General features: G+C 36.6%; 1 protein-coding gene and 1 long non-coding RNA gene across 12 annotated transcripts in view; one reads left to right on the forward strand and one right to left on the reverse strand.

The window, feature by feature from the left end:
- LOC105341754 (thyroid receptor-interacting protein 11) overlaps window positions 1-18,085 on the reverse strand; it is a 34,410-nt gene that overhangs the window by 5,275 nt on the left and 11,050 nt on the right. For 3 of the 11 annotated variants that reach the window (XM_011448434.4, XM_020072737.3, XM_020072736.3), the window contains exons 4-20: window positions 17,896-18,019; window positions 13,403-13,539; window positions 8,727-8,789; window positions 8,163-8,322; window positions 7,820-7,945; window positions 7,458-7,561; window positions 6,745-6,879; window positions 6,506-6,623; window positions 6,204-6,347; window positions 5,860-6,098; window positions 5,466-5,642; window positions 5,149-5,191; window positions 1,077-5,032; window positions 878-949; window positions 662-783; window positions 369-532; window positions 41-144 (exon numbers count right to left, since the gene is read on the reverse strand). In XM_011448434.4, the coding sequence (XP_011446736.3) occupies window positions 41-144; window positions 369-532; window positions 662-783; window positions 878-949; window positions 1,077-5,032; window positions 5,149-5,191; window positions 5,466-5,642; window positions 5,860-6,098; window positions 6,204-6,347; window positions 6,506-6,623; window positions 6,745-6,879; window positions 7,458-7,561; window positions 7,820-7,945; window positions 8,163-8,322; window positions 8,727-8,789; window positions 13,403-13,539; window positions 17,896-18,019 (5,988 nt within the window). Of the gene's footprint in view, window positions 1-40; window positions 145-368; window positions 533-661; window positions 784-877; window positions 950-1,076; window positions 5,033-5,148; window positions 5,192-5,465; window positions 5,643-5,859; window positions 6,099-6,203; window positions 6,348-6,505; window positions 6,624-6,744; window positions 6,880-7,457; window positions 7,562-7,819; window positions 7,946-8,162; window positions 8,323-8,726; window positions 8,790-10,786; window positions 10,810-11,337; window positions 11,502-11,875; window positions 11,988-12,026; window positions 12,050-13,402; window positions 13,540-13,778; window positions 13,801-17,895; window positions 18,020-18,085 lie in introns of those variants that run through there. The other 8 variants (XM_066087711.1, XM_011448439.4, XM_011448436.4 and 5 more) reach the window with 8 other exon arrangements.
- On the forward strand, window positions 12,038-13,507 carry LOC136276242 (uncharacterized). Its single transcript, XR_010714694.1, has 3 exons — window positions 12,038-12,176; window positions 12,305-12,789; window positions 13,332-13,507. It is a non-coding gene; the product is annotated as an uncharacterized lncRNA (long non-coding RNA).

Here is an 18,085-nt window from a genome sequence, read left to right on the forward strand (position 1 = left end):
TTAATTATGAAATCCATTGAGAGGATCATGAGATTTTTACCTTTGTAGAACCTAACTCAGTTTGCAATGAGTTGACCTGCTTTCTGAGTGCAGCAATTTCATTCTGGTTCTTTTCCACCTCAAGCGAGAGCTGGGCATCTTTTTCTACAAAATTCCATGACATTCCTTATGTTAAAATAGATCACACCTAGGAACAACATATCACATCACATTCAATACTCATTATTCAATAAACTTCCATCTTTGCTAGCCAAAGGTTTTCGGCCCATCCCGCTTTCCTTTAAAGAGGAGCATAAGGGACCCAAATCCCTTGGCTAGAGAGAAAACAATATTCTTTCTCTTAGTTAAAACAGTCATAGGCCTGCCACCTTGTTGGAACTGCTCCAGCACCATCTGTAGATTGTTGAGGGACACCGCGTACTGCTGTAGCTGGTCCTGCAGGGACGCCACCTGGAGGTAGGCTTGATCTCGCTGACCGGCCAGCATGTGTAGCTGCTGCTGCAGGGACTCTGTCTGCTGGTTTGCTTGTTGGCTACAAACAAAATTCACCACATTAGCCATTTCTGTTTGTCACTTATTGTGAATATGTTCTTTCTATTTTCTCAGTGTTGAGTGTTTTTATTTTATTTTTGTTCAGCTGGTTTATTATCTTTTGTCTTACCTTGCTGACTCCATCAATGAAGACGAAGATATAAATTTTTCCTCAGCGACAGCAAGTCGATTCCTCAGATCCTTTTCTCGTTCCTCAGCCTCAAGGGCTTCCTGAGTGTAGCCATCTTCCATCTAACAAAACATTTCAAGAAAATTAATTCATTTGAATTCAAAACAGAAAAAAAAAACCTCTTTTTTAAAATGAAGAGAAAAGTAAAAATCTTACCTGCATAAGATGGCTTCTTAATCGTTCCAATTCTCTTTGAGATTTAACATCCTTTTCTTTTAGTTTCTGAATCTGGAAGAAAAATCACTACATAAATAAAACATACTCTTTGAACCATGTATTTGAAATCAATATGAAATTTCCTACACTTCAGTATTTATTTAGTTGATTTTTATTATAAAAGTTTTCAAATTTTTACCTCATTGAACAGTTGGGACTGCTCTGACTGCTTCTGTTTGAGGGCCATCATGGCGTGGTCCCTCTCCTGCTGTAGCTGCCTGGCCTGGGACAGGACGACCTCATTCTCCTGCATTAGCTTGTTGACCTGGCCTGACTCGCCCTCCTTATTTTCTATCATGGCCTGCAGGGTCTGCACCTTCTCCTGTAGACTCTTCACCTCAAACTCCTTTTCCTGAAGCATCAATGTCAGTCGGTTGTTGGACTCCTTCAGAATCTGGATGTTGGACAGTTGTTCAGAAACTTGGTGTTCCAGACCGGATTTCTCGCTTCCTTCATCACTCAGCTCGCTCTGCAGTCCTTGCAATTTAAAGGCCATGTTATCCAGTTGTTTCTTCAAACTGGAGATTTCGGCTGTTTGTTTGGCATGGGATTCCTCGTACTCCAAATTCTGCTGGTGAAGAGTCTGAACTTTTGCCTCCTTTTCTTTGATACTGTCCAAAAGTTCTTTTTCCCTCTCCTGAAGTCTCTTTATTTCTTCAAGTTTCAAATTGTGTGTCAGAATATCCACAGTTTCCGATGCATTCAGTCGCTGATCCATTTCCCCATACTTAATCTCCAAATCCTGAAATTTATGTTTATAGTTAATCAGTTCATTCTGAGTTTTCAGCAAGTTTTCACTCTTCTCTTCAAACTGAGGCACAATGGCTGCATAGTTCTGCTGCAGAGTCTGATGCTTCTCCGTCTCGTCATTAATGTACTCGGTCAGCCTCTGGATTTCTGCGTGGTAAGCCACGCTCTCCTGGTGCTTCTGGTTCAGATAGGTTATCATCTGCTCTCGTTCGTTCTTGAGGTCGGTCAACTGCTTCTCCAGGTTGGATTTATCCTGCATGAGTGAGTTGATCTGTGACCCGCTCTCCGACGACTCTTGCATGACCGCAATGAGAGTCTGGTTCTTACTGGTCAGAGCCTCAATCTCCATATCCTTGTCCCGGATTATCCGCGACAGATTCTGGAGCGCCTCTTTCTGCATGTCCTCCACGACACTCTTCTCCTTGTTTTGAGTCAGGTCCTGATTGTCTTTCTGCAATTTATTCAATGCCACTTTTTCTGCTGCTATGATATTTGTCAGACGATGCACTTCGCTTTTCAGATTACTTGTCTCTCGAGATTTTTCATTCATTACCGCTAAGATCTGTTCTTTTTCGAGTTTTAGTTGTTTTACCTCATTTTCTAGTTTGTGCACGTCAACTAAAGTTTTATCTCCTAATGAATTAAGGGACTTTGTCTCTAGCATTTTTAATAATGATGAATTATTAGTCTGTAACTCTGATATAACTGTATCTTTTTCTCTCAATAGGATCTTTAGTTTTTTCATTTCCTCACTTTCCAAAACTCCATTTGACTGTACACCACTTTGGAGACTTAAAGATTTTTCGGGACTTATCATTTCTTCAGCAATTTTTTCTGAACCGTTCATCGAATCTTTGATGTTTTCATTATCTGAGTTTGTGTTCTGATCTCTTGACATTCCAGAGTCGTATTTCCCAGTCTGAAATAATTGATACTTTAATGATGAAATTTCCATTGCCTGATCCTCAACAGTAACTTGAGTCCTTTTACAGAGTTCCACCTCGTCTTCATTAATTTTGCATAACTTTATGTATTCTTCATTCTTCTCTTTCAAATCTTGCTTGAGACTTTCATTTTCTTCTTCTAACTGAATCAGCCTCTCGCTGTGAGAATTCAAGTCTTCCTCAAACTTCTCCTTTAACTCCTGATTCTCCAACAGCAGACGTTCATTTTCTTTTGTCAAAATCTCAATTTCAGGACTTGAGGAATCATGCTCCCCAGAGGGTGTTGTTGCAATCACTTGTTGTGGTTCAACCTGTGGGGGTTCATCTTTAATGGCCAGGAATCGAGGGTGAGCAAGCTCTACAGCCATGCACTTTTCTTCATCTGTCAACAAGTGCTGTTTACCTGACTCCACTAGAGATTCAGCTCTCATCAATTTCTTCTGCAGACCCACAATGGCATCATCTTTCTCTGACACAGATTGGTTGAGAACTGCAACATTGGTCTCAAGCTGAATCATATGCTTACTCTTCTCTTCAGCTTCTTTTAAATGACTCAAGTTTCTTTCATTCAATTCTTCAATTCCACATTCTTGTTCAATTACTGTCTTCTTCAATTCATTCAACTCCTCTTCTAATGATGCAATTCTCTTCTCCTTTTCTTCCACCAAAACTAGAAGACTAGATGAATCAGTTTTCTCCTCTGCATTTTTCAAATATTCCGAATTACTTTCTTTCAGAGTAGTAATTTCCCTGTCTTTTTCTTTAACAGTTTCAGTGAGTTGTTTTAACTCTTTCTCCAGGCTTATTATTTTCTCCATTGACATATTTAACTCTGACTCTAGATCAGTGATGACTTCCAAAGTCTGAGCCTGCATAGCTTCTTTCTCTGCCTTGGTTTCTAATGTCTGCCTTGACTTCTTCAATTCTTCACTCAATGTGTTCTTCTCCTCATTAAGAATGAGCAGCTGTTGTTCCACTGCAGCCAAATTCTGAAGTTTTACCTCTTGTTCTTTTACAGTGTCTTTCAGTCTGTCTTTTTCTTCAAGCAAACTAGAGTTTTCTTCTTTAAGTTCTCTAATAGTTCCCTCGTTTTCCTCCAGTATCCCCTTTATTCCCTGCTGACCGTCAATAGAAGACTGCAGGGTTTCCTTGGTTTCGGACAAATCACTCTGCAGAGATTTAATTTCCTCCTCAAGGTTAAGAACCTTCATGTCCTTTTCGTGTGCTTCTTGCAGCAGACGGCTTCGCTCTGATTGTAAGGAACTTGAATCACTCTCTTGTCCCTTCTTCAGCTCTTGAATATAGTTCTCGTAATGCTTTGTTTTCTGCTGTAGGACTCCCTCAAGTTGATCGAGTTCCCTCTGTACATTATTTTTCTCATCTCTTAATGCCTCCATCTGAGTATTCAAACTCTGCAAGTCATTATCTTTTTGGCCCATACTTTCTTTGTAATCTTTCATTAAATCCTCACTCTTTTCCTCTAACTCATTGATTTTCTTTTGTAATTCTTCCGAATTATTGTTGCTTTCTTTTAGTCTTTCACTGAGCTCCTGGTTTTCCTCTTTCAGTTGAGTTATAGTTTCTCGATTTTCCCTACCCTGGTTGTCTCTTTCAGAGATTTTGCAGATAAGTTCTGAATTCTCCATCTGCAGTTTGGTGTGTCTCTCCATGTACTCAGCTAGATGAGAGTTTACCTCCTCCAGCTCTGTAACCACAGACTTCATCTCCTCTGACTTCTCATTAAGCTGCTGCTGAAGTGTCTCCGCTTCCTCCTTCTGTCCACCCTCATCTCTGAACCTCCTCAACTCCTCTTCCTGAGCCTGCAATTTACTGGTCAAATCTTTTAAGGCCTTCTGCAGCTCTGCATTGCTTTCTCTGGCTTGTTTAACTTTGGACACCTTATCTTTGACTTCATTCTGACTTTTGACCAGCTTGTCCTCTAACTCTTTCACATCCATGTGGAGTTCATTGATGGTCATTGCAGCCTTTTCTTGCTGCTGTCTCAACTCTCTACACTTCTCACAACCTTTACTGCTTTGGTCGCTACTTTCTTTGGACTGAAGTGACTGAAGCTGAGTCTCTAACTGCTCTTTACTCTCTCGAAGGTTAAACACTTCTTCCTCAAGGTCATCTAGCTGCTGAGCCTCTTTCTGAAGACGGTCTACTGTTTTTTCGAGATCTTTGATTTGCAAGTCTTTTTCATCACATCCTTTTTCAAATACTGAGACTTTTTTCTGTAGTTCATTTCGAATATTGATCACCTGTGCCATGGCTTCTTCATGCTGACTGTCTAGTTCTTCTAAACTGGTCTCCAGTCCTTCCTTTTCCTCCTGCAAGCTGGCTATGACAGCTTTCTGTTCCTCTAGTTCTCTTGAAAATGCACCATCTTTATTGCCTGACTCTGAAAAGAAATCATAAGTTCTGTTCACTATATATTGAGTTTAACTGACTTTGATACATCAAAACAGTGCATTTTTAATATTTCAATATCTCATTCTACATGTAAATTTTTTTTACCTAGATCCAATTTCAATGCTGAGAGTTCATTTTCAAGCTTTTCCTGAAAAGAATATTGAAATACATTAAACTGCAGTCCTTGTATTAGTTACACACAAAAAAATACCTGTACATATATTTATTGATAAATGTGTAAATAACAAGCCCATAAAAATAGAACCAATTCTGAAAACTTATCAATATTTAGTTATATTACATTAATAGATATTAAAAATATTCAAAGCACGTTAGTTCAAACATATGCATACAATAGACAGGCATGCAAATTGATGACAGAGAATCTAATGCAGTTTAAAAGACAAAACTTTGAAACATGCCTTCTCCAAAATTAGCCCATCTCTTTCCTCTTCAAGTTGGGCATTAGCCTGAGCCAGAAGATCCACTTTATGATCTAATTTTTCAATATCTGCCCCTATATCACCATTACTACTTTCATTAGACTCTTCCGAGTCACTCAGGTCATTAGCCCTCTCCTGGGCCACTTTCATCAGACCCTGTGTTACAATGAAATCAAGGTGTGACTAAATAACTATAAAGAGTGCATATGACGATGGAAGGTCTCTAAGATAATGATATACTGATTAGTTTGTTGGTTACATGAATGGTTAGCATTCTACATGCTTTAACAAGACAAATGTTACTATGTTATACAATGCAGGTTTCTATTTATACATATACATGTAGCAACCTTAAGTCAAAACATTTATTCACCTTTTGTGCTTCTAGGACATTGAAAGTTGTCTCCCTTTCCTTCAGCTTTTCTCTTAGTTCAAATAGAGCTTCCTCTAGAGCCTCTTTCTCAGACATCCAATCAGCTTTCAAGGTTTCAAATTCCTCTACATCTCTGTCATGACTGGACATCTGTTCTTTTAATCGTGACTCAAGTTCACTGTTTTTACTGCTCAACTCTGAAATCTCTGCAGTGTTCCAATCATCCTCTCCCTCGTCAACTAAAAGACACATCAGAATCAATTTAATGAATCATTTGTATGATGTAAACACACTTCTATAATATAATGGATACACTTATAAGCTATTTTCAAGAGTAACCTTACCTTTTTCTTCCTCATCCTGTTTCCCCCTTTGCTTCTCTTCTGACAAAGTTTTGACAGCCTTCTCTAATATTTCAATCTGTTCTTGCAATTCTAGATTCTTTTTCTTCAAAATGATGTTTTCTTTCTCAATAGAATCAACAATATCTGCAAAAAAAAACCCCACCAATGTTAAAAGATCAGTGCCTTAAAAAACCAAAATTTGAAAGAACTTCACAAAGAACACAATGGTGGAAATGGATCCAAAAGTAACTGTGTATCCGCTCTATAATATGTCTGACATTTTAATTTTGAGAGCCCTGTACCTTTCGTGAGAGCTTGGTGCTCCGTGTTGCCAATTTCTGACAACATGTGCTCACTCTCCAGCGCCACCTGTTCCCGCTCAGCCTCCAGAATCTCCAAAGATGTGTTGATATTCTTTTGCTGTAACAAAGTTTCAACTTACATTTCAAAAACAGTTAATGATAAACCCATATTGGAAAACAAAAATTAAAATACAACTTATTGCTGTGTAATATTATTGTTCAGACATCAAAGTCCCAACCTGAATACCCGATTCGATCATTAGATCAACCAGGTCCTGCCTCTCTTTCAGCAGAGCATTTCTGCGGACTATTGCATTCTGGGAAATGTTCCTCCTCACCTCCTGGAGGTCACACATTAGGTCAATAGACTGGGCCTGCAGCATGATAGCTTCAGTTTAGAAACCAGACACCAAATGGAGAGAATTTTAGAAATGTTTGTTTTCCATCATAATTTCAAAAGTGCATGATAAGATGGTCCAAAAAAATAAAATAAAAGCGGCAATTGGAGAGAAAAGGATTCATGCTGCAGATGTTAATACAGAGAAAAGGGGCCATGTCTAGAAGCTGTTATACAAGAAGCTCTAGATGTTGTTCTTTATACAGAGAGGGAGGGGCAATATGAGCTCTAACATCCAGACAATAATATTACACACACAAATCTACAATCTCAAAATATCTCTGATGCAAGTGAATGTTACATACAAAAATTGAAAAACACACCAATTTTTAACTATGTGCATACCTATAATTTTTTACATAAAACTTTAAATACATTTTAAAAAAACTATACATGCAAGGACTCAACCACAGACAAACTGGATGCAAGACAGAGAATGGAGAGAATGCTGTTAATGCAGCAACATGCATTTACAAGCTAACTTTTTTCTTATGTGCAATAAATCTCTTGCAAAAGAAAGCCCTAAATTGGACCTAAAAGCCTAAAAAGATGTACATGGTTTGCATCCAGTTGGTCCAGTAGCTGGTACTTGGCATTGTGGAGCTGAGAAGAGACCTTTTCATTTTCCAGTCTTAGTGTAGACAGCTCTTTGTCTCTTTCTGAAATAAAATAAATAATGAGAAATTAATAAATATTTTTACTGAAATTGAAAAGTCATTACCAGCATATATTAATTTGCTTAAAACTTGTAAGAAACACACCCCAATTACTAGTCACTTTTACAGACGTAAATTTAATTGCTTAAGAGTAGATGAATTATTTCTAGGATACAGATTTATAACATCACCAATTTTTGTACAGAAAATAAGTTTTAGTTTATATGAAGAAGCAGCAGTTGTTGAACAACTGAGCTGTACCTTGTAACTGCTGTTGACATTGCTGTAACAGAGAATCTGTTTTGGATTTCTCGGCAATTAATGCATCATGGTCCTTCTGCAACTCTTCCAGTTTGGCTTCCAATTCTGCTAAGTTACCATCTTGCCCTGTAAAAATGTACACAAGTATAAAATCTCAGTCTTCAATGGTAAACATTAAAGTTTAAATGTATAAATACACGTAATGAACAATTCATTTTGTAAAACGGAAATTTTTCTGCCGATTTATGTAAAGTTACATGTACAAAACAAATGGAGGTTTAGATATTCTAAAAGCAAGATTTCATACACTGGGGTCAATATATGGAACACTGATGAAACCTACCCGCACTCTGTTCCAGCTCCCGAACTTTGTCCTTGTATTGCGCAACTTCCGCCTTGAATTTCTTGTGCATGGCAGTGATTTTCTGGGACTGCATGTCCTGGAGAAGAATGGTTTCCTGTTGATGGTGTTCCTTCTCATGGCGTAGTTGCTCCTTAAGCTCCTAAAAAACAAAATTAATTTTTTATCAGTGTATAAACCAACCTGTGTGGCCTTGGGTCAATAGAAACATGGTTCAATTCTGCATTTTTTAGAGAGCGAAATTATCTAATATGTCCGCATGCATAAATGCACATGGTACAAGGGTGTAACATTTCTCAATGAAACCATTTGATTTTTATCTGTGAAGTATGCTAAAAATGTAATGAAGTTCATTGAAATCAAAGAGAGGTGTTTACACCTCTTCACTGACAATGGACTCTTCTTCTCTCAGTAACAAGGTCCTCGCTAGATGGATTTCCCTTTAACTGTATTTGTAAAGATTAAGATAAGGCAGCATGGGATTTCGTAATTTTTTGCACAGGTAGAGGGAGGGGGGGGGGGGGGTGATAAAATGCTATCTCTTACCTGGATGGTATCCTGCAGGGCCACATGCTGGTTTTCAACTTCCGGTACTTTTCCCTCCTTGCTCTACAATTTAAACCAAAAGAAATTAAACTTCCTTGTCTTATTCTTCAATATCCTTTTCTATATAAGTCCATTCAAATCTCATGAATAGAAATATTTTCTCTCTTTCAGTCTAATTCACTTGCAACTATAAAAGCCCTTCCAATGGTTTCGATTATCTCCTGTTCCCCCTCAAAAAATCAGCCCTCATAGACATTGCTGTCGACCATATTTAGCGGTGTCTGTGTCAATAGAGGTGAGATGAGGTCTTAAATGTCAGCCCCTCATTTACTGTGGGACTATGAAAAGGTCTAGAACAATGTTTGCTTAAGAAAAACGTATGAATATCTCCAATGCGCAAGACATGTACACAAGCCTGTCAGATCGGCTTTTCAACAGAAAAGAAAAAAAACTTTGCCATCCAAATCAATTTACTCTCTTAAACCGCCCGTGTTTACACTTTGGCTCTCTTCAAATGCCTCTATTCAGGAGTAGATTTTTGTCAATGTTTTACAACAGGGGAGCTGTGGACAAATTTGGGAAACGTTTAACCAAAACAAATTGCCATTATCCCATTCTTGTAAATGTGTTTAAATTCGCACTGAAGGAATGCAGCCTGAGTGTTAGTTTATGGTCATTTAATGGGTTACTAGGTCTAGGAGTTTTATTGCCCAACAGCTTGTAGCATGTCGCAAATCTGGCCATGCTTCCTGTTCAAAAAATCTCCGAATAATTGAGGGGGAAAAAAAAGCACAGAAATCATATTTCATGCATGGGACAAATGGGATGGTCTTTTCAAAATAGATTGAATTTCACGCCATCCTAAATCATACTTGAAAATGCAACCACATGTTATAAATCATTAAGCAGCTGTTGCCAAAGGAAAAGGGATTTGGTGAAAGGCCTATAACATACTCACAACCAAATCTGCATGGTCTTTGTCTACACAATGTGCCATTCAAATCAAACCAACCAAATCGAAATGTATTCACACAAAGGTACACATATTCAAGATTGTCACGTCAGCTTTTCAATTTTTTAACTTTAATATGAAAAGTGCAACTCCCCAAATATGCAGATATTTTTTGCCTTTTTTTTTTTTTCAAAAGAACATTTAAGTTAATCATAACCATGATTATGTAAAATCTGTTTATGCATTAAATTTTGTCACAGGTAAATCTGCATTTAATGAGGATAGGTTGCAGAAAAACAAAATTTGGGCTACGTTCATAAAAGGATTGTGAATTTTCATCGTATTTCAAAATATGTTGTATTTCATATGAAAGTTGTCAACATATGTTAGGCCTCCATCAAATAAAACTAGACTGCAGGACCCTATCCCATCATAAATCGTACAAGTACCATATTTCTACCTGTTAAACTCCCCAACAAAGAGAGCATGCAGGTAACATAGGAAACCCAAGGACAAGTGTTCCAACAGAGGTGGATCAATGCTTTTTTTTCTCAGGAAAAAAATTACAAGCTTGAAAATTGAGCAAATTTTTCTTGCATAGATCCAAGATTTTGTTCGTTTAAGCTGTACATAGTAATGATTTCTTTTATCTATAACGTGATCCCAACAGTGGTCGATCGCTGATATGCTACGTGACTCTTTAATATTCAATGATGAATTCTGTGTACTGTGTAAATTTGACTGTTATATGTCTTTCTACACAAAATTTACATCAGTATGGTAATTGATAGCCAGGTGCCTCCAGAAAGTGCTTAATATTTCCAAGTACCAACAGTCCATCAACAAAACTGGAATTCACATAAATCTTTAATGAAATTTCGACTTGGTAAACTTTTAATTATCTTTTCTATGGTGCAGTCAATGTCATGAATATTTAACTTGATACATGTATTTACCAAAAAAAGATATCAGAAGATCAGGAACCATAAATATGGGATATAAATCATACGTGTAATTGTTCCAAAAGCGAATCCTTAATGTTTACTTCACTGTCACTTTTTTTTAGAATTTTTTTCTCAATGGTCAATAAAAAATATAATTTACAAACCTTCACTGAAGCATCATGAATAAATTACAGGCTATTAAGGGCTCTATTGCTTCTTCATGTCAGGCAAGAGCACAGTGACCTCTGATGACAATCAAGCTGAATGGCTTTCCCTCCCCCCTCCCTTGAACATGCTTTCTTTTTCTTTTTTTTGTCCAAATAAATGGCATATAACTGGTGGCAATTGAACATGCTCGAGTGCACAGTTAATGAGGAAGGGAAAAAGCAGACAAACGAAAATGTGGAGAGTTCTCCAATGACAGCTTCAAAGTGTACTGCCCCGGGGAAAGGGGAAACAATTAAAAAACGATCCTTTTTAATAATCATGTGATCCGGCGTGACAATATTATAACAGATTTTACTTGTCTGCAATGAATGAAACATCGTTCACACATTCCCTATTCCAACAAGAATGCATAGTAACAGGATTTTCAAATAAAAAACGTTATGAGTAAATAAAATTGGAGCCATAAAATATTAATCATTCTGGAAATAAAAAATTGCAGTGACAAGCCATAAAGAACTTGCTGACATGTATAATCTGAATGACTCACCTAACACAGGTAAAAATCTTATCTCTCAATTTCTGTGCACGGTACAAAGCGTTTACCGAGCAATCCAAAAATGAGAAAAAACCCGCCTAAATCATTGTGCAATTTACCCACGCTAACCTCTACTTGAGGTTATCGTTGATAAAAATGTCCTCTCCCGCCAATCTAACTGATGAGCGCCAAATACACTGTATGGAAGACATTTTTCTTAATTGTGGTATTCCAAAATTCTATATTTAAAAACATATAGTACAAATTCATTTCTTTGCGAAACCCATTCATGCGATTCATTGTTTGAATAAAAACCTGTGCAGTTTAAAATTCAATTATTAGTGTTGTATAGGAACTGCTTGTAACAGTGTTTGTACTTGGCGATACAATATTTCTATCGCTGGGCTTTATCTCTGTTAAGTGACATGTGCCTCTTTTGGTATTCTCAAATCTTATCAGGGCCAGGACAAGGTGCTTATCCATGGAAAAAGTTAAAATTCTAGTCAAACTTATCAATACCACCGCCATTTACTCGTAACAAAACTCTTACCTGGACTACAGGGTTGATCTACATGTAGAGCATTTCAACCACACAGCAAAGAACAAAAAAAAACACAAATCCAATTTGTGTCACACTTTTTAATTAACACATCCATTAATGTCCAACCCCACAGTAGAAGGTAATCACAAGCAGAGCTAACCTGGAGTGACCTCCGTCTGTTACACTTGATCTTCAATGTACATCTGTCATGTCAGCCCAAATTACAGAGCGACTTTCATTTCAGACCAAAACCACAGACAAAAGGCAAAGCCAACAGAGAACACTGATGAGGAAGTTAAAACTTTACCAGGTAATCAAAGCAAAAGAAACCTGTGTGAATTAATTGAGCATAAGGTCTATGAATAGAAATGAGACTCTCTTTCATACATCAAAATGCTTAAACAGGAAAGAAATGCTGAGAAACCTTTTCTTTTTTAGGGAAATTTTTCAGAATTGAAACCAACCTGTTTTCTGCAATGGAGATGCCCGACAGTTTCATCTTCGATGTATCGGGTGGAAATTAGAGGATCACAAATCGAAAGCAACTTGATGCAAACTTCAAAATCACAGACGCAATTCCTAGCTTCTGGAAGACTCTTCAAGTCCTCTCTGACAGGAAGTAGCCAGACTTTGACCTTTGAACCTGGCACTATCTGGTGCCTGGTTGTACCAGTCTTCTCCCCAGCTCCGAGTGTGTCCTGCTGAACTGCAAGGGGCCAACAGATAGAACTAGGAGGGCCTTCGATAAGACTTGCTTGCAAACTTGGGATTTGCTTTGGCAGAAGATTCCTGAGGTCCTTAGCTACAGGAAACTCTTATTGATAAACAGACGGCAACAGTTACTTTAGTGGCCGGCTTATCAGCAGTGGACTCCTTAGATACCAACATTGGTGACACATAGCGGAGATAAAAACCTATTCAAGGCAAGACCACCGAAAATCTTCGTTAACAATGCTTATCCATTAAGGCAGCTTTCCATTTTCAATTTTAAAAATCAAAATTTATCTGCAACTGCAAATATCTTGCAATCATATTTGCAAGTTTTCCTGTATCGGCAAGTTATGATAGTCTAAACACTTACTACATACATAGTAGCATATAAACTAATCGCAAATCCTAGTGCAGCACTTGAATTAGTGTAATGTTCTAAAATCAGATTACCCACAATCCAGTGCAGAAAACAGAAGGTCTCTTATGACAAGGATTGCTTCCTGTTTTACCTTCTCAACCTCAATTGCTTAATCCGCTTGACCATATGCAAACTATTCTGCCCTTCATGTACTGTTATCAGCAATGCCTAATTTCAAATTTTAACAACACAACTCTTAGGACGCGTCAGTTTTTCAACTATGATGATTTTTCTCTACAGCATTCACCCACTGCTACATTAGTAAATCACCATACATTATGCAGGGCCACACACAGAAAAGCCGCTACAAATAAATTACTGACTTTCACTTTCTAGGTAGCCAGTATACTGTGTGAGGACCAAGAAAAGTTCAGGAGATAAAAAGAAGTCGACGAGTGTTGACTTACCCCATTGGTAGACCGCCAGTGTTTGTTTTCCGCCTTCAATCGCTTTACTTCAGACATCAAACGGTTGATCTCATGTTGCATGGATATATTGTCTCCGAAGTCCAAGCCATCACTGCTGAACTGACCATGCTCAAAGCCTACAAAAAATAATTAATAGCATCAAGTTAATGACGAATAAGACTTTTACTTATCTTTATATTACTACCATTCAAAAATGCACCTAAAAGAGAGTAAATAATTACACATAAGACTACACCTGATATGCTACTGCACAAAATTAACACAGAAATAACATCAGCACTTGTAACCACTCATTTGTACTGAAATTCTCCTTTTTTAAGTATGAAAAATCTTATCCATTCCACAGGAGCATTACCTGTGAATTTCACACCTCATCACATCTGAAATTGATCCCATGATCCTCTCGCCAACACTTTCTGTACTTAACTAAACATTGTTAAATACTCAACAATCAAACTAAAATCATTAAAATCAAAATTAACCCCCCCCCCCCCACTTCCATTACTTATACTCAACCTCTGTGCTAATTCCTTATAGGTGTTTATGATATGTTGAATTCAATACATGGGTATATGTAGTGAACTCTGTCGTAAAGGTGCAAACTATGGCCATTAGATGATGAGGCTGCTGGTAACAGGTTTCTCACCATGGCTAATACTTGCTCTGTGTGGGTGCATGATTAGCGCCTGTCCATAAGGGCAAAAATATTTACCAAACAACAGAGCAAACAATATAATGACCAAATTACCCGGCTATTCTTGGAAAGAATATGCAAAATGGAGTGCATTGTGAGAAATGAATTTAGTGGGAGTTTCTCACTTCCATTACATGTGATGATTGCCTCCATAGTTTAGCTTGCATTTTACCTCCGAAATCATTCCCAGAAATATGTACCGGTATGTCTTAAAAGGCAGACATCAAAAACATAAAGTCTGGAAGTTTGTGCAAATCATTTATTATGCCTAAGGGGATTTTCCCTCTCCAATTCAATCTTGCAAATATTTGCTCAAGGGCTTGGGGACTCAAAATCAGGATCATTCATTGGGAATCTGAAACCGATGAGCGGGCAAATAACGTGGCCAAACTGCTATGGGCAAAAATTGTTTATCTTGCATCAACTACAACAAACATTTAAAAATGAATTCCAATTCAAAAGACTCTTTACACAATGTGATGTAATCTTCTGCACAGTTCTCTATCTGAACTTCAAACATATTTTGAAATCTGTATTTAAAATATAGATAGGTCTTAAATCTGGGCAATTTACCCACAGTTTTTGTAACAGCAGATTTAAAATGAATTGTTTTGGTAATACAACTGTAGTGGAAGTGCCAATATCAATGGCTGCAATAACATTGTCTAATATAATAATATTTAAGTGTTATATTTATTAAACAACTTACTACAGCATAAGAAAATGCTTTTCAATGACCTTTCAATGTATGTTTGCAACAAATTTTAGATTAAGTTCGATACAATCTAATGCATATGAATATTTAAAACCGTAAAATTTCACTACAAATATTTAGATATCTGTCTAGTACATTTATATCACAGTTGCAATATTTTTGGTTAAAAAGTAATTTGAGAATGAAAATCAATGCTGAATTAATTTTTGAAGAGAAACGCAAGTATAATGAACTGCTTTCCCCTTCACAGTGGCCAACTTCCTTCCAATATGGCTGCCCAATTTAAAATGAGTCATATAGGGATACATGAGGATTATACATGTCACAGTGTTTGATAAATTGTTTAGTAAAACAGGAATTGTTGTTTGTTTAAACCCAGACATTATTCCTGCCTTAAACAAGTGCACAGCAACGGCCAGTTGATTTCATTGGATTCTCGTAATCACAAGTGTATAAAATGCATAATGCTATCTAACACGTTTACCGAAATTTTTAAATTTCGTAGAATATATTGGGGGAAACCAGACATTTCAATAATCAATTATTCTTCATATTAAACTTTTTTAAAGAAATATTGACTATTTTTCAAATAAAACACAAATAGAAAACTATTTATATATGGAAATGCTGTTGTTGCAATGCAACTCAAACTTTCATGCATTTTATTGGCAAAGTTTCGGGTGCACAAGATTATACTCAAGGTAAATAGCGTCTGCAAAACATCCTTTGACAGATACATGTGTGGTCATATCTCTTTATTATGTAATCATTTCACGAATCTAACTTCCTATGTACTTGAGAAATTAAAAGAACCTTTAGCAAATGATAGAGTTTTTCAGGCCAAATAGTGGAACAAACTCTAACACTGACTCAGTGATTAAGAGGGCTGGATGGTCATGGCTATTTTTAGACCATATTAATCTCCTTAAAAAAAGAGCTCTATATAAAAATATAGGAAATCTCTAAAACATTTAAGTTAAAATCAATGGATTTGTTCTTTAATTGCTAAATAATATTTTCAAGCTTAACAAATCATTTTCCAAAATTTAAGGTAGATGAAGATTAAGGTCTGATGGTTAATGTTGTTAATGATCCTGCCTCCTTAAATCAGCTTTCAAATGAAAATGTACTCCAAAAACTGAGGGTGAAGAGAAAAAAAAACTAGCACTGGAATTATAAACCATGTGCTGGGTAATTCTCACGCAAGTTAAAAAGTTGGCTCATGTGGTGTTTATATAAGAAAAATTAGCCAAAATAATAAGTCCTTATATCTTCAGTTATAACTAGGGTAAGTTATCTTGCCTAAAGTCTGCACTGAACACTGGTCAAAATAAAAAGTAAAAGTATTTAAAAATATTTTTCAATGAATGAATTTACCAAAATAGTCATTATAGTTAATATTAATAAAATAATACAATAGTATATATATATATATATACTATATAGTTAAACAACAAAACTATTTCATTTTACTATGAGAACTTAACTATTACCAGTCTGAGAATTTAATTTGAGGCCAGAATGTACAATTTCTAGGAATAAAATTACAACTTGAACAGTAGCTAGTAATGTAAAGAGATTTATCGATTTTCTCTTCTTCACTTTTTTTCTGGACACCCTATCTGGGTGTGCCATCCCAAAGACTCCCTAACAAGAGGCTGTCAAGATTACACAGATTATGTAATTTATGGGACAAAAATTTCTGTCTGGATATGATGTTGTCAGGGTAAAATACGAAGACCAAATCTGGTCCCACTGATCAGACCTGTCTACCGGTCTCTTTATTTATACCCCTCTCACTGATCATGAGGCGGCATTCACATGGGGACATTTCTTATCTTCATTTTACTTTGCAGTGCCGGGGGAGTTCAAATAGAAGGATTCGATAATATATTGCAATCCACCAGTGGGATTTACTCCTTGGAGTCTCTAAGGAGTGCACATTTCAAGTACCACAGGATTTTGTTTGATCTTGGGAATCCCTCTTTTCTAAGTTTTAGTGCGATGCACTGAAAATTCAATTGCTTTCCATATATCTATATGCAACTTAGTTATGCATTGTTTTGCAACTCGTGATCATAGATCAATCTAAATACTTGTTGCAACTCTTATTCCATTCTTATACTAAGATTTACGAGTGATTATGGATTACTTAATTTTCTAGAAATATGGTTATTTTATGAAACAAAGAAGTAAAGTATAATAACATGTACCAGGAGGGGGGGGGGGGGGGGGGCTAGAAAATTCAAATGGAACTCCTTTAATTCTGCACTCTAAAAATGTGTTTAGTCTATAGTAAACAGTTTATATACATTACAAAGACCACTTGTTACAATGGTACTAATCATGGTACCAGTATATCCCTTGCTGCAACACATAACCATACAGGAGTAATACATGTATTAATAGAAAAGTATTATCCTAATTTGCGGCTATATTTCCCTTTCAGACTTTTTTTGTCAGCTAAAGACAGTAAGTCGGCTAACATATATAGATTTCCATGTTAAACAAGGCACTGGGGGTATTTAGATTTCCATATCAATTTCTTTCTGAATGAAGTGGCAATTCAGTATTCCTTTAAGCCCTCTTTGGTAAATACTGCTTGCCATTATTTCGTAAGGAGATATGGGGCGATTGCTTTTCACTATATTTAGATCGCATTACATGATTTGCCATCATTTCTGCGGCATCAATTGTTTTTAAATCCTTAGATTGTTGATATAACATACAGGTACTTGATTCAAGAGTATCATCCCCATTACATAATGGGTTTTGTGCAACTTAGCTTCTATTATATATATTGTTACATGTATATTTTTAAGATGTGGAGAATATCAATACACCACAATCTTACTTTATAAAAGACATGTACATGAATCAAAAATATCCTTGAAAAACTGTATTTAATTTTCTTTTTGCATTTGAAAACCAGAATAAACTTGTCAGGTGTTCTATTTTTAATGGAGTTTCCTCCTTTATACCTGGAACAAATGATGCAATGGTTCTTGGAAATGTTAAGAGTTTGGCAAAAGTTTCAATTTCTGATGACAGAGAAATACTTGCCTAGTGGATGGCCCTCTTTGGTGGAGGTAGGTGATCGGCCATCATGGCTGTCTTGATGGGCAAAGGCTGCTCTTTGCTGCTGCAAAAGTTCCTCATGGCTGTGCTTTAGCTCATTAATTTTTTTCTACAATACAAACGTACAAACAAACTAACTCAGGAGTTGCTTATAAAGGGGAGACAAATTCAGCAC

Source organism: Magallana gigas, chromosome 6 (genome assembly GCF_963853765.1).
Source record: "Magallana gigas chromosome 6, xbMagGiga1.1, whole genome shotgun sequence".
NCBI lineage: Eukaryota > Metazoa > Mollusca > Bivalvia > Ostreida > Ostreidae > Magallana > Magallana gigas.